The 16870-nt window shown below is 41.9% G+C and overlaps 2 protein-coding genes across 2 annotated transcripts; both read left to right on the plus strand.

Moving 5' to 3' along the window:
- Positions 1 to 1010: 1010 nt before the first annotated feature.
- LOC306747570 (serine/threonine-protein kinase OSR1-like) lies at positions 1011 to 12971 on the plus strand (the record flags this gene model as incomplete). Its single annotated transcript, XM_079230629.1, has 17 exons — positions 1011 to 1080; positions 1682 to 1794; positions 3401 to 3509; positions 4207 to 4348; positions 4917 to 4972; positions 5198 to 5307; positions 5428 to 5529; positions 5725 to 5858; positions 5988 to 6036; positions 6142 to 6207; positions 6364 to 6486; positions 6962 to 6997; positions 7156 to 7305; positions 9134 to 9239; positions 9326 to 9394; positions 9833 to 9897; positions 9983 to 12971. The coding sequence occupies 17 exons, from the start codon at positions 1011 to 1013 to the stop codon at positions 10055 to 10057; spliced, it is 1575 nt and encodes a 524-aa protein (XP_079086755.1). The 3' UTR covers positions 10058 to 12971.
- A 185-nt stretch (positions 12972 to 13156) lies between these two features.
- On the plus strand, positions 13157 to 16580 carry LOC306748164 (solute carrier family 22 member 13-like; the record flags this gene model as incomplete). The annotated part of the gene is made up of 10 exons (XM_079231298.1): positions 13157 to 13531; positions 13606 to 13709; positions 13785 to 13939; positions 14038 to 14206; positions 14464 to 14584; positions 14765 to 14859; positions 14948 to 15162; positions 15254 to 15362; positions 15447 to 15653; positions 16214 to 16580. 10 exons carry the CDS (start codon positions 13157 to 13159, stop codon positions 16287 to 16289), a joined length of 1626 nt encoding a protein of 541 aa, XP_079087424.1. The 3' UTR covers positions 16290 to 16580.
- Positions 16581 to 16870: the final 290 nt, after the last annotated feature.

The following is a 16870-nucleotide window of genomic DNA, read 5'->3' on the forward strand; positions in this document are numbered from 1 at the left end:
CCAAATCATAGCACAATATGTGAACATTCTCTCTGCAAAGGTTGACTTTGATAAAGTGAAGCAGAACAAAGTTAGAGAGGGTTTAGTACAGAGAAAATTCAGGCGTGGATTCCAACATTTGCATTGGGGCACATTTGCACAAATTTGTGTGCATCTGTGACATTTGTATTTTTTTCATGTACCAAACCATATATATTTCACTTGTATATTATTTATGGTTTTCAATACATCCAAATACAGAAGTTTTGGGGCTTTTTTGGGGTCTCCCCCCTCTTTCTAAAAGGTTTTAATGGTTGATATTTGAAGTAATCTAAAAGTATTCTGATTAGATAAAATGTTTGGTGATCCAATGCATTAACTGAATATTAATCATAAAATGAGTAACTTGTATCTAGTAACTGACTACATTTGAAAGTGATCTAAACTATGTATGTTACTAATCCAAAAATATAACAACCGTCCATTCTGCTCTATGAATACTTTTTCCTTTTGTTCTTTTAGGATTAATTTAATGCACTTTTACTTGTAATGGGAGTAGTTTCTATATTATAATACTCCTCCCACGTATTCTTGTGGCATTTCCAAGAGGACTTTCAAATTCCACTGTACACTAAAGCAACAAATACATTAAATAAAGAAATGCAAGAAAGAAAGAAAGAAATACAAGAGGCCCACACTATGTCGGGTGCACTTTACAGCTTGTCCGTTGTCGAAAGACCAACATATGCATATCTCTGAACTTTATACTACACTTAATACTGTGGTCCCAAGTTTCCGAGACGTTCGGCAGACTTTGCCACACTCAAGATGGCGACGTCTTCCGCCTCCTGAGTTCCTACGTAACGCGGTGCGTCAGTCGTGCGTAAGGTTGTGTTGACAGCAGCGGTAGGAGTTGTCAGCGGACCAGCAGCATCACCGGAGCCGAATGGAGTAACCACAAAGATATTACTCCAGACAGCGTCTCTGTTGTTACTCAGAAGCATTGTTTACGCCCTTCCAACAACGACATCATGGCCGACGACCAGTCTTCTCAATCCTGGACCATCGACCGGGATGACTACGAACTCAACGAGGTGTTAGGTGAGTAGCTCAGCTTGCTAAAGTTAGCCCCCCCTCAACGTCTCTGCAGCGGTGTCGGCTGCCAACAGCCACTAGGTTAGCTAGCACCGCACGTCTGTAGCTAACAGAAGGCCACAGCCCTGAGCGAAGTTACGTCGCAGGGAGGTTAACAGCTCCGCGAACCTCGGCGCCCCCCTCCAGCTAGGCCGCGTTGATACACCGGTTCTCAGTCGGTAGAGGAGCCGAACCGAGACGCGGGTCCTCGGCAGGTCGGCAAGGATCTAAACGGCTAGCTAGCGCGGGTTAGCTCACAGTGCGTGAAGCTCCGGCAGTTTTTGGAGAGGGTGGTGCTCTTTTACTGGAGGTATGACACGGATTATCGTGAGCTAGTCACTCTGGACTCTCGTCGAGGGGACGTGACTAATGACTTCTAACAAAAGAAAAAGAAGGAAGAATGACTGATGCTGTATTGTGTAATACAGTACATGACCCCAGTCCTCAGTCTTAGAAACTAGTTTCAACTCAAATGGTGGGTTTGTTCCGACTGCTGTCTTCAGAAAGCTAAAAGGCCCTGTAGCTCCCGCAGTGGGCTGACGGTTTCCGGTGCTGGTCTTGTTCACAGGGAGCGGAGCCACTGCGGTTGTCCAGGCAGCATACTGCAAGCCGAGGAAGGAGAAGGTGGCCATCAAACGCATCAACCTGGAGAAGTGTCAAACCAGCATGGATGAGCTCCTGGTAAGAACCCAGAGTGGGCCAGTATCTTCAGTCCAGATGTTCTTTGCATCACGGTGGTGTAAGACTGGTAGCTCAGATCAGGGGAGGACAGAGCGAAAGCTGGATGCCACAGCAACCACTGAGTACTGAAGCACAGAGCGAAATCAATGAACACGCACATACACACGCACAGACAAATTACATGTGAATGAATGTAGTTCCTGTGTGATAATGTTTTTCCGGATAGGACTGAATAATGTCTTTTTTACATAATATTTATTTTGAATGTTAAGTGAGATGAGAGTAAAGTCAGTCAGTCCTGCATACACTTCATCACTTTGTTATGTAGGTCACTGGCACCAAATTATTAGTTGGAATTTGACAATCTTCTTCCAAACCAGTGGTAATCAATGGGGTTGACTATTGGTTAAATACTTATGTAATGTAATTTAAAGTGTTTATTTTCAGCTGCAGAGAGCTTGGGAATAGGGTGTAGAGGCCAGTGCAACAGAAAGTTACATCTTTCCCGGACGTTTCTGCAGAGTAACGGGGCAGGATTTTGCCGTATTGCACTTGAAGTGATTGTTGTCCAGTGACAAGCTAGACCATGAGATGAGATGCCTCAGGATTTCTCTGGTTCACCTCAGCAGGTGATTGATGAATCGATCGCTTTAGCTTTGCTGTCAGTTTTCTGAGCAGCATGTTTCCATGTCTGGAAAAGGAAAACCTTTTGAGTACCTATTCCCAAACTGGTTAAAATACAGATAAAAGGTCACAATCAGGTTCCGGTTAAACACCAGGCTGAAGTCAGTTTTACAATAGTATTGACCAATTTATCTTTGGGAAACCTTGTAATGTTCCCTGCATTTTAATTGAGAAAAAAATCATATCCAGAAGGGATTTTCTTTTTTAGTCTAATCCAATAAATTAAAAATTTGACAAATCAAGGTAATTATTCACATTGATGCAATGTCATGTAAACCTAACATTACCATAAAGCAGTCCTCATCCTTGTTTCCTACAGGTCTATCATAACCATCAATCTTAGAGAGATGGCTCCTTTCATACAATCAGTTTAGCAAAATCTTATTTAGTTGTCATGTCTCTATCTCATGGTATGCATATATATTGCCTATAGGTTAACAATACTGTACAGCTACAAGTATGACTTTTTTAAATGTGCTTTTTGTGCTAATGTTTATTTATAGCCCTGCACCAGAGGGAATCATTTACATGTGAAGTTGTTTTTATATTTTATTTTTTGTCTGTAAATTGCTGCTACTTCGACACCAAATTTCCCCTTGGGGATTAATAAAGTATATATTCATTCATTCATCATTCATTGATCAGTCATCTCGTCCTCTTCTCAGTACAATTTTTTTTAATTTTTTTTCAAGGACTGTTCAATATTGACATTGCAATGTTAATATTTGTTAATATTTTTTAATAATGCCCTGTCTCTCTGGGCATCCCCCTAACCAGTCCACATATGATGTATCAAGGTCCTGAATTCACCTGTGTCTGTCCTGTCATAATGTCTTGTCCTGGTGGCTTTGTGATTTGCTTGTTGCCGCACCATTTCTGCTCCCTGTGTGACCTCGTCTCTCATATTTCCTTCTCTGTGTAGAAAGAGATCCAGGCTATGAGCCAGTGCCACCACCCGAACATTGTGTCTTATTATACCTCCTTTGTGGTGAAGGATGAACTGTGGCTGGTGATGAAGCTGCTCAGTGGAGGTATGTGCTGTTGTGTTTTAAAGAAAGAAACTCCTGACTCGATGTGGCTAACTCTTATCTTCACCTTGACTTTGACTTTCTTAGTCAAATGTCCTTACTCTTTTAGTTTTTAATCTCAATAAACCTGGGATTGAACTTGCACTTTGACTGACTGTTTTGCTCCCAGGTGACATATTCTGGCCAAGTAGTAGGTTGTGTTGTTCTTGCTGCTGTCATTGCCTTTTATACCTGGCGATTCAGCGTTTTCTGTTTGATGGTCTGTTTTTCTTACTCCGAGAGATACCGGCCACATGTGGACAACTTTACGTAGTATCAATTTAGTGCAGCCACAATGTCTGATGGTTTATATAACATGAATGTAAACATATATCCTCGTCAGTTCTTTCTTATTGCTCATTGTTTCTCTGTACTAGGACCTGTGTATATTTATGATATCTTCTTACTGGGCTAATGCCACACTCGTATTATTTGCTCCACATTGTATCTATTAAAGTGAAAACCAAATGAATTCAGTGGCCTCACTGCAACATGCTACACCATTTGACTGAGGTGGAGGGACCCAGTTTATAATCCTGAGCACCTATTCCAGAGGTATAGGAGGTCTGGTGATCCCGTTGGCAGGCTGTGTGTTTTGTTGATTTGGGAATTGCTCCATGTACCATTAGCGTGTCTTGTGACTGTCATTTGCTTCTCTCAGGCTCGGTGTTGGACATCATTAAGCATATCATTTCTCGTGGCGAGCACAAGACCGGAGTGTTGGACGAGGCCAGCATCGCCAGCATCCTGAAAGAGGTCCTGGAGGGGCTGGAGTACCTTCACAAAAACGGGCAAATTCATCGGTGAGTTCTAATGATGTGTCACCAGGTATCTATCTATCTATCTATCTATCTATCTGAGCGTGTGGTTTTAACTAGACCTCGCTTCTTTTGAATATTTATACATAAAAGTTCCTCCCAGGAACACTGTAAACCATCGCTGAGAAGAAAGGCCTCTTCGTAGCCTCAGTGGATCGTTGTAGTTTTGAAGACAAAAAACTGTTTTTTGTTTTTTTTTGAAGGTGTTTTACACTAAACACATGATCTATCTCATTGGAAATGTGGTGATTGCCTTTGAGAGTGAGTAGACATTATTTCAGTAGACCGTGAGAGCAGCTGCTGATTGAGCTCCGATGCTGAGGCTAACTCACTTACTCATAACTGGGAGAGGTTAATCCGCTCCCATTCTTTGGGCATAATTTGGACTCAATGTATGCAAACAGAAATCAGGGTAAGTCAAATGAGGCAGATCAAAAGCCGAAGCTTTAACCCGTTTGTGCGCTCGAGTGAAGAGTGTTTGTTCATTTGCAGGGTCAGTGTGCACAGTGTGGCTTAACCACTCCTCTGTTTTCATCCTCCTCTTCACGCACAGGGATCTAAAAGCTGGAAATATTCTTCTCGGGGACGATGGCTCGGTGCAAATTGCTGGTATAGTGTCTCTGCTTCCTCTGTTTCTTTGTGGCTTCATGTTTGTCTATTGACAGTTTATGTTTTGGATTTGTGTGTTTTAAGAATACTGCAAAATGTTTCAAGCTTAATAAACAAGGTCCACATTGTTGCCTTTTTTTTTTTCTTCTTCTGGAGATTAGTTTGTCGAGATCTTTTCGTGATTAAAAAATAAATAAATAAATTATGTTCTCACACACTCCACAGACTTTGGTGTGAGTGCCTTTCTTTCAGCGGGAGGAGACATGACGAGGAACAAGGTTCGGAAGACATTTGTGGGCACCCCATGCTGGATGGCGCCTGAGGTCATGGAGCAGGTAGTAGGCTTATTGTAGATCTCACTCCCCCCTCTACTGTCTGTCTGTAACGCCTCATAACTGGCTGATGGAAGGAAGACAGGAGCGCTTTGTTCACTCGGATCTGTTATTCATGTGCAGGTCCGCGGCTATGACTTCAAAGCTGACATCTGGAGCTTCGGGATTACAGCCATTGAACTGGCCACTGGTGCTGCACCATATCACAAATACCCACCGATGAAGGTAACTTCATGTGGGCTTGTTGGTACCGCTGTCTCTTTGGGTTTAGTGGTGGAAATGCTGGCGACTTTAATTCTGAAGAAACTTTTGGAGTCCATTTGTTTCTGTCAAACCAGTGGCTTCGATAAAGGTGTCCTCAGTTTTGAATGAACAGCTTGTTGAATCAGTTTACTAAAGCTGTTCTTTATGTGTCCATAGGTGTTGATGCTGACTTTGCAGAACGACCCTCCCTGTCTGGAGACGGGCATCACAGACAAGGAGATGGTGAAGAAGTATGGCAAGTCCTTCAGGAAGATGCTCTCTCTGTGTTTACAGAAAGATCCAGAAAAAAGGTCAGCTGGTGCTAAAACCCACTTCTTTTTTTTGCCTCATGATTAAAGTTGCACTTGTTTTTCTTACCATTAGATTCCCCAGTTGTTTGATTAATATAATGAAAAGCCTTGTCTCTTTTTCCTATTCAGGCCAACTGCAGCAGAGTTGCTGAAGCATAAATTCTTCACAAAAGCCAAAGTGAGCCAATCACTATTATTAAAATACACTGAAATGTGTTTTATTGTGTGTTTCAGAGATAATCTTTTATAGATCCTGTAATTACTGTTTGTCTTTCTGTTACAGAACAATGAGTACTTGCAGGAGAGGCTTCTACACAAAGGTCCAACAATAACAGAGCGATCCAAAAAGGTTAGTCAATACTAATGCACACTAGTTGAAGATGTAATAGTCTGGCTATAGCTTTGTGTTGCTCTGCACTGTTGTGCCGTCTTGTCTAGTGCGTGTCCCAGTTTCCAAACTTGGATCTTGTTGCATCTTTTCTTTTTTGTATTATGCATTGTGCAGGTACGTCGTGTGCCCGGCTCAAGCGGCCGTCTCCACAAGACGGAGGACGGCGGTTGGGAGTGGAGCGACGACGAGCTGGACGAGGAGAGCGAGGAGGGCAAAGCTGCTGTGGCAGCTCTGCGGGTGAGCCTCCGCACGCCCGTCTCTTCAAATGTTCAGTTTACTTTATAAGGCCACTTTCCTGTGTTTCTTTCTGCACACAGCGTCCTTTTGGCCAGCAGATGGTGCTAGTGCAGCGTTAGTCTGAACATTTCTTAGCCAAGCTGCAGTGTGCTTTTGCTTCAGCCTCCTGCCTCAATGTAGTGCAAATTTAGGTTACACCAGACTCCAGTGATGTATCACGATCTGTAGAATGACTAGACCCGACACCTGCTCAGATCGCCTGTTTTAAATTATTCTGTTCAAACTCAATTCATGTCTTTGGTGTGGGATTTTACTGTCTGTTTTCTTAACTGTGATTTCAGTTAAGCCCTGTGTTTAAAGTCACCTTGGGTCAAATTCCTTTAATCCTACAATACTCCATCAGTCCATTCATTGGGGGGATAAAAGGAGAATTGCATGATTTTAATCCTGACAATCTGTCATGTCCATTCTGCAGTCCCCCAGAGTGAAGGACGGGCCCGAGAATATGGAGGTGAGTCCATTTGTAGTGGACATGACCTGAAAATCTTGATTTGTTGCAATGCCTTACTTGAGCGATCTGCATGACTTGTCCTGTATGTGTGTCCATGTTTTCCATTCATGCAAAACCCAAAACACCCGCCGATTTTAATTTTCAATCGTGTCTCTTAGCTTTTCCCACCAGCTGATGGCACCTCACAACATCTGCAGCCGCCTGGTGCTGCGAACGAGAGCCCTGCGAATGTGGTCCAGTCAGGGGAAGATGCTGCACTGCAGGCTCCCACTCAAACAGCAAGCCCTTCACATGCAGCTACTGCTCAGGTGAGGGCAGGTTCTATGTGAAACATGAACGTGTACTTTCAGCCTAGTGTGGGAAAAGTTATACCATTCAGCACACAGGTGAGCACTGAGCACACACACCAGCGGACAGAGAGCGTCGAAAAATATGTTGCATGAAAAGTAGACCGCTATATCTGCGTTTTAAACGCTCCCAGGGTGAAGATGCAACAGCAGCTCTCCTGTGAGGAGCAGCGGAGTTCTCCTCGCACCGGAGCAGCTCTCTGAACCCGGAGCAGCTCTCCTGCTCCAGGTGAAACGAGCCAAAGTGCTTGTGTCTTCTACCAACAATGAGCTGTCATTAATAAATACATGGACAAATGCCTGTACTTTCGGGTAAATGATTACGGTACGCTGTTAACAGGTTACGCTTGCACATGCGCGATTTGACGCGACGCCGTGAGCTCCTTGAGCTCGTCTTTTCCTGCTGTTGCGTTTCTCAAAATAATAAAAACAGATCTAAGCTCAATATTGAGCATGAATTGAGAGAGGCTACAACCCTACCAATCTACAACCCCGTTTATAACATGTGTCGAGGAAAGCAGCTCACATATCTGCACTCATTCTGTTTTGTTTGGCAAAAAAAATTAAAAGCTTATTGTTTTCCACAATTAGCTATTTAGTATTAACTAAATAGGAGTTATTTTTTGCACAGATAGAACTTACACAAAACATTGTCTGATGGGGCAATCTGATTTACTTGAAAGTGATTGCAATTTTCTTTATTCTGTTATTTATAAAAGCACAGATGAGTCACACAATTATGTTATTTACAGAAAAAGTTTGAGAACCACAGCTTTAAGTGTTTGTGTCGGAGTCGCCGCCTATTTTGCACTATTACAATACTAATAGGCAACTAGTTATCATGTCTTCCGCTCCATGAAACGCATGTTAATGCTCAGTACACATTTGGTACTTTAATGTATTTGCATTGTAATAAAATGTGATAATTTTAAATGGACATATATGCAGCTGAAACGGGTAGCCTAGTGCATCCCACATTTTTCAACATAACATTTTAAAACATTATAGTCATTATGGCCTTTATAAAAATGATTGTTTTGGGGGGAGGTGGGGTAGTGCACTATAGGCCTCTGAGACGCGGCTTAAGAGTTTGTCCTTAATGGAAGAAAAAAAATTCCCCTTACATTACTTTTACTTTTATACTTTTAAGTAGTTTTTAAACCAGTACTTTTACACTTTTACTTAAGTAAAAAGCTTGAGTTGGTACTTCAACTTTTACAGAAGTATTTTTAAACCCTAGTATCTATACTTCTACTTGAGTAATGAATATGAATACTTTTGACACCTCTGGTTAGGATTAAAGGCACAGTGGGCATGATTTGGTGGCATGTTCGTTTTGGGCTACGGTAGGAAACATGGTGGTGCAACATGGCAAACTCCGTGAAGAGGACTATCCTGTAGATAGGAAAGGCTTATTCTATGCTAATGAAAATACAATGCTTCTTAGATTCAGGTGATTATACGCTAATGAAAAGAATATGAATATTTTATTCCAATTCTGCTAATAAATCCCCAGAAATGCCACATAGTGTGTGTGTGTGTGTGTGCCCTTGAGGTCTAACAAACAAGTTTTATATTTCGTTCCTCTTAAAACATCCAATAAGACCCTGCATTATTTACCTCAGTAATTGCTAGCTTGCAGTCATCTTTCTCACTGCCTTTGTTGTCTGTCAATCAGTGAGAAACCTGGGCCAGGATGTGGATCATTCACAGTATTTTTAAACCTCTTTGTTGTGCATTCTAACCAGAAGGGCTGTTCAGTAAACGCTCCACGTTTGTGCTGTTGCAGGATCCAGCTGCAGCCAATGCCAGTGTCCCCATCAGCCTCGTCCTGAGACTGAGGAATCCCAAGAAGGAACTCAATGACATCCGATTTGAGTTCATGTCCGGCAGAGGTAGGATGCATCCGCTCGCTGTTTCTCTTCGATCTTGTTCGAAGAGGCTCCGGTCTCAATGTCCTCTTCATATCTGCCCCCCTCAGATTCTGCTGATGGAGTTTCTCAGGAGTTGGTCTCAGCTGGTCTGGTTGATGGGAGGGACTTAGTCATTGGTAAGTAAGAGAGATGTACCCCAACATTCAGTGGAATGATGGGGTATTATCAGTGTCAAATCAGCCACCTTGTCTTTTAGTTTTCTGACATTATATTTTATTGTCTAATGTCAAAATCATAATGTTTGTTGTAATAGATTACTTATCTCTGCAAGTTAATTATTGATGATATACAGAAATCAGTAAAAACAAAGTGTTTTTAAGAAAAAAAACTAATGGTTTCCAAAAAGATGTTAAGTGTATACGATTTGTAGTAAATATTGTGGCATGGTATGATCTGAATACTGCTGGTTTATGATTTTTATATTGTGCATGTGGTTCAAAAACCAGTTATTTCCTGTTTCCACCACTGAACGTAAAGGAAAAGTCTTGTCATCTGTTCTTATATCAGCTGGTTATCTGACAAAGTCCTCACACTTTCTTTTATCTTCTGTCTAGTCGCTGCCAATTTGCAAAAGATTGTTGATGATCCTCATAGTAACAAAAATGTGACTTTTAAATTGGTGAGTACACTGACGGAAACATACCTATACTTATTTTATATACAGACATTATATACAGTTTACAACCTTGTTTCCTCCCTTCCAGGCGTCCGGCGTGGAGGAGTCTGAAATTCCTGATGATATTAAACTCATTGGATTTGCGCAGCTCAGCATCAGTTAAGTCAAGTAGAGCCACCAACAGAGGATAGGAATTTACGGTATTGCACAGCTGCATTGTAGTCAATTCCAAGAAACCACTACTGCCAAAGAGAAGCGGAGGAAGAGGAAGACGACAATAATGAGGAAGAGGAGGAGGAGACGGGAAGCTGGCAGGAATGTGACACTACTGCAGGATGCATGAGGACCACATTGAGAAGGAGCTCAGTTCATAACAGGAATCACACTTGAAACGTTTACAGTGCGCTTATACAGTAAATGGGAGGAGAGATGCAATCAACTATATCAACTCCTTAAATCTTTCTTCTTCCCCCCCCTCACTTCATACATGAGCACAATCCAAACCATCTCCTGTCAGTACTGGAAGTGATTGCCTTTTGTTTTTCTTATTTTATTTTTCTTAAATCAACTGTGCCACAAAACTCACTAGAGTGTTGTGCTTTCTTTATATGGCACTTTATGCTACACTGAAATTGAAAAGTGTAAATTCAGCCTTAGTCGAACTATAGATATTACAAGTGTGTTTGGTGAAAAATTGAGTCTCTGTGGTTATTGGTGTATGTACGCCTATCCGAGAAATCTCCTGTAACAGTGATACAAATAACTTAGTGGAACACACTGTAGCATAGTTTTAGTTTTGTAATCCTGTAAATTCAGATGGATTTTTACATAGAATATAAGAAAATCACCAGATTCCTGTATAGGGCAGCCCAAGGTGTGGTGGTTTTGTCAAAACATAACCAAAGAGTTTAGGCTCTGACTGCACTGCTGAAATCTTAAAAATGTACACAAGTCACCCGTAACTGCGCTGTCCCATAACAACACTCGTCAGATGGTGTTTCAAAAGGTATTCAAAGACGGGATTGTTTTTCACAGATTGATACCTGCCTGCTATTCTTGTACTATGCAATAGGTGTTTTCTTTTCACCGTGTGTGACCACTGGTTGCTCATAATATTTCTCTTGGGTTGAATAAACCCCACTAATTTGTGCTTGTGCCTCACTAGGAGCTCATGGAGTCAGCCAGCCAGGCAGATTTAGGAACCTGCATGCAGTGGGATTTTACTTTAGTTTTTTCCGAAGCAAATTTAACATTTAGCACAGCAACAGAAGGACGCCTTTCCCTGCGAGAGAAGGGTCATAAATAGCCTGTTACCCATTATGGAAATTACCGATCAGGACGAATCCTGAATGCTGGCAATGAGTGTCGAGTCTGGAGCGGTTGGTGTTACAGGCTGACTGACGGGTCAAGTAGTGCATGTACAAAAACTGAAAATGTTCAACCAAAGTGAAATAAAGTTTAAAGGGGCAGTTCACCCAAATTGCAAAAAAAAAAAATCGCCTCAAGTGGTATTTAGCAGATAGTTTGGTCTTAGTTGTCTCCATTCCGATACAAAGGAGGCGAATGGAATTTGTGTGGCCAGGCTGAAATAACTTTGTTTAATTTTCCTCTGATGTTACCGGCTGGTCGGCCGTATGCATGCAAAACTAATACTGTTCCCGTCAGCCTCGCTGTACTCTGTGTTTAGTGCTAATTAGCAAATATTAGCTCACATGCTCAACAAAGATTTTGGCCACGAAAAAGCATCCCCGCTCAATACCAGCATGTTGGCGTTGCCCTTGTGAACGTGCTGGCAAGTTGAGATTCGTTTTTGGTTCAAAGCACTTCAGTGCCTGAGTACAGCCGGCAGACTCTTTGTTCGATTCCTTCAGCCCAACAAACCAAAGTTCCATTTGCCGGCATTGTATTGAGGGACGGCAGTAGGCTTGAGATGGATCTCTCAAAAACCTCAACATGTAAAACCTCATCAAATAAACCCCAAACTATCTGCACGTCCGGAAACCCCGCCAGGTCCATTTCTCATATATTGGCTGAAGTAACCCTTTAAACGTCTCCAGAGGCCAGTTTATTATTATTTTTTATTTTGTTATCATATAGGCAAATTGTTCTGACAGTTTTGTCGTCTTTTTGCTTTATAAACACTCATCCTACAACTCCCTGTTGTCACTCCCCTTGTAGCCGCTTGGTTATTTTGTGCCACGTGCAAAGGGCTCCGAAATGGCTCCCTCGGTCTGGTACTGATGTAAATGGTGTATGTAAAGATGTTGTAAATGTACGTATGACGGCAACTCCATGCACTGTCACACACAAACATCCTGAGGTTTGTGTGTAACTATGTAGATGCATTGACTGTTTTAGGTATTGGATAGAAGGATCATTTCACTTGTAAATATGGATCAAGGCAGGTTGAGACTCGTCATGTCCAGTACACAGAGTTTAATTTGTTTTTGTAGTGTTTTCCACTGTTGGCCTTTGTCAGAGCATCACTAATCATGCACACATTTATCTGTTCAATTAGCACCTTATCGATATGTTAACATGAGTATTTTTTTGGAATTACATGGGGCTTTGAAATCATACCCTCTGCTTTTTATCGTCATGATATGCAGTTTTCTCACTGAATCCTGTCCAAGGCTAACGGATCAAAAGTCATTTTAATAAGACGGGTGACGCAGGTCATACTTCTCTCTCCCCGTGTATGCGTATGTGTGTGTGCGTGTGGGATTTTGGTGATAAAATTGTTTATCAAAAGCTGAAAAGGCACTTAGATTTTCTAAATTACTGTCCCCTTTATTGTTTACTCATCAGAAAACCATCATTCTGCCCCTTATGGAGTCACTGAATGATTAGTCCTTATTTAATTGTTTAATTGGCAAATCAATTTTTCTTTTTTACAGATCATTACGTATATTTTTTAAATATTGATTATGAAATGTGTACATCAAATGCATACTTTGAAGTGGAATTATTTGTGATAACCTACAGAAGAGATTCCTTGACATGTATAGCTTATTGGAAAAATGACAACACATGCGAATGATTTTAGTAGCTGAATAAAGTCACATGATGGAATTCAACGATTGAGGACAGTTTAATTGGACTGATGTGTTGTCTTAAAGCCCGGTTGTCATTGTTTTTGCTTCAACAGGTCAACCATTTGTTCCGTGGTAGCTACTGACTACGGATGGTTAAACATTTATTTAAACCCGAGCTTTAAAAGAAAAATCGACCAGAGTTTCACACACCACTTGCAGTGGGAAAAATGGTGGATTTTGGGGAGATTCTGAGAACTGTCGGAGACTTTGGCTTCTTCCAGAAGCTTATCATTCTTGCGTTGGCCTTCCCAAATTTCTTAATGCCCATCTTCTTTTGCAGTTTCCTTTTTATCCAATCTGACCCAGAGCGACACTGTAACACAGACTGGATCCTTCAGGCGGACTCCAACCTGACCACAGATGAGCAGCTGAACCTGACTCTGCCCCGTGAGGAGGACGGGACCTTCAGCAGGTGTCAGATGTTTGTCCCTGTGGAATGGGACATCGGTGCCATCAGGGAGTACGGACTCAATGAGACCACCGGGTGCCGGGATGGATGGCATTACTACGGCACGATGTACGAGGCCACCATAGTCACTGATGTAAGTTGGGCAATGGTGTGAGATTTGTAGTTTCTTCTCAGCCCCACTTATTTTTGACGGTGTTGTTTTTGCAGTTTGATCTGGTCTGTGACAAGTCTAACATGGCCGAAGTTGTGCAGACGACGTTCATGGCTGGTTTGCTTGCTGGTTCTTTCATCTTTGGCCCTACAGCTGAATCGTAAGTGATTTGGGGGGGCAATGGGGTCAAGTGCAAGGGAGCCTAAACCTTTAAACCCTTCATTTGAACTTTTAGGTACGGTCGCAGGAGAACCACCCAGTTACCAGTGGTTCTATTGCTGATATTCATCACAGTCGCTGGCATGTCTCCAAATATCTACGTTTACATGGTGTCACAGTTCATAGTCGCAGCCGCAATCGGAGGCTATAGAATTAACTCCACTGTGTTAGGTATGACTTCTTTTTTTATCTCACCAACATGTCTCTGATTTCACAAGCATGGAATTCCAGCTCTGAAGTGATTTTGGTGTTTGAATTCTGTCTTGTAGCTACAGAGTGGATTGGAGTCACCAAAAGGTCCTTTGCCTCCTGTACGAGCCAAATGTTTGCAGCTGTTGGACAGTGTGGCATGGCTGGTCTGGCCTATGCGATCCGTGACTGGAAAAGAGTGCAGTATGTCATAGCGGGAGGGCAGGCCTTTATATTCTTGTACATATGGTAAGTGCTGTTTAATACTTTATTATCTTTTGTCTGTGTGCTCTATTTGATCACTAATACACCTCCTGATCATACTGTACACTGGGCCAAACCCAGTCCAGCCATATGTGTCTCGTGTTAGTTCACAGACTGAAATCATACGAGGTGTGATTGCGAGAAATGAACCTTGTCGGTAGATCAGTTTCTGATTCAGACTCTGATAAATGAATAACGGTTTGTGAGGAACTCCAACATCCGAATTGTGTCGAACTTTTCAGGTGGATTCCGGAATCTGCGAGGTGGTTACTTGGACAGGGAAGAACCGAAGAAGCAAATAAATTGATCCGCATAGTTGCAGCGATCAATAAAAAGAAAATCCCAGAAAATCTGCTGGATGAGGCAAGTCGGATTCCATTTGAGTGACATCTGATCAAAGTATTTCTCTGAAAACAATACATAGCACTGTACTGGGTGTACTGGTGCTCAATGCTGACATGCTCCAAATGCCAATGAAAGGCAGGGCATGGAACCTATGGAGAGATATTTACCTTCTCTCATAATAATACATTTGCCATTCAGGTAACTGGGGAACGAGAAGTCCAAAGTGGACGTATCAAAGCGATGTTTACCTCAACAGTCCTGATGAAATATTTATTCATCATATCCTTCGCTTGGTAAGTTCTAAGCTCATTTTAGGAATCTAGTTACGCATTAAATAAAATAAATGTTTGTGTCATTTATTTGTGTTCTTGTGATTCAAAGGTTTTCATTAAACCTAGGCTACTTCTGCCTCATTCTGAATGTGGGTAAGCTTGGTCTGAACATCTTCCTGGTTCAGTTCCTGTTCGGGATCACCGAGGTGCCAGCTCATTTCCTCTGTATCTGGGTTCTGGAGTTGATAGGGAGAAAGAAATCCCTCACATTGACCCTCGTGATGGGCAGTTTTTTTTGCCTCTTAACCCTGGCTTTCCCTCGAGGTGAATTCCCTGCCCTTCACATTTGGTGCGTGAAGATACATCCATCTGACTGTCGGTGGTTTAATACACTGAACTTAAATTTGAATTCCAGACAGCGCTATTGTTATCACAGCCCTTGTAACCGCTGGAAAGTTCTTTTTGAACTGGGGTGGATCCGTATGCATGGTCTACATTCAGGAGTTGTTTCCCACCTCTGTCAGGTATAAAAGTATACAACATATGTGATTTTACATATTCTACATACAGTACGTATATGTATTTAAAAGTGAACTCCGCTCTTTCAGGCAAACAGCTGTTGGCTTTGGCTCCATAGCCTATAGAGGAGCCGGCTTGCTGTCCCCGTTGCTCAACATCTTGGCTGTGTACCACTGGTCCATACCCACCATCGTCTTCAGCAGCCTCACACTGACCAGTGGAGCTCTCAGCTTCCTGCTTCCTGAGACCAGGAGAAAAGAGCTTCCTGATTCAACCGATGAGGCCGAGGGCAACAGGTAAAGCAAGCTGCAGGATTTACTGAGGAGTTGTGCCAATAATGACTCCTATGGGGATCAGGGACAACCATTACATTTCATTTAGCTGATGCCTTTATCCAAAGCGACTTACAATAAGTGCATTCAAACATGAGTACAAACTCGGAACAACAAGAATCAAGAAAGTACAATTTCTCCAATAAAGTTAAACTACAAAATGCTATCAGTAAGTGCCATTGAAGTGCTACTATAGTGCTACTTTCTTTATTCAAGGTGTAGTCGAAAAATATGTTTTTAATTTGCGATGGAAGATGTAGAGACTTTCTGCTGTCCATCCAGGGGCATCCATCCACACTAGATCTGCATTTGACAAGCTTGCACTCTCCAACATGTTGAATCTAAATGTAAAAATGACAATTTTTTGGATAATTTGAGACTGGTAACTGTCCCGTACAATTGTAACTAGCCATACATGAACACACTTGAAGTGATTAAGTTAAAGATAACGTTTAAAAAAAAAAGTCAGACAGGTAATGGTCAGAATGATGTCATCTAAATGTTGTCTTCCTTTTTAATTCTAGGAAAATAACCAACAAGAACACAGGAAGTGGCTCCGACATGGTCGAACACAACAGCAGAAAATCGACCAAACTCTAGTTGGAACATTGTATTTTCGCAGATGTTTTTGTTGTGTGTATTACGTGTATCTTATCTTTTGCCCTCAATGTTGCTGAGTCACCTGGTGCGTTTCCTCACGTACGGCGTGTGACTCAATCGCGTGTCTTTATTGCTGTCATTTCTGTCTGTTACTGTTCTCGTAGCAGCCGGCTTAATGCCTTTTTTGAATGCATGACCCCTTAATACGAAGCGAAATTGACTTCTGACCCTTTGACACAGGGTGAGAATTTCTGCTGAGCTGTAACTTTCTCCTCACAGATTTTTTTTAAAGGCCTAGAGGTAACTGTTTTGTTTACAAATAAATAAAATAGAAAACCGAACTTGCCGGATCATGTTTTTTTTCCTATTTCCCATGGTGATAACATTATTTTGACCTACAGGTCGGGAACCGCTCGTATAGAGAGCTGTGACAGAAGCTGCATAGGCAATAAGAACACAATACTGCAGCTGCAAAAAGACGGTTTGAGGGCCAAGCAAATCTGCATTCTCCTACACACAAACGTGCAGACACAACTTTAGTGTTTGACTTCATATACATGTTATCAATTCTGTTTTGGGGC

The sequence above is a fragment of the Taurulus bubalis genome (assembly GCF_910589615.1).
Source record: "Taurulus bubalis genome assembly, chromosome: 1".
Classification (NCBI taxonomy): Eukaryota; Metazoa; Chordata; class Actinopteri; order Perciformes; family Cottidae; genus Taurulus; species Taurulus bubalis.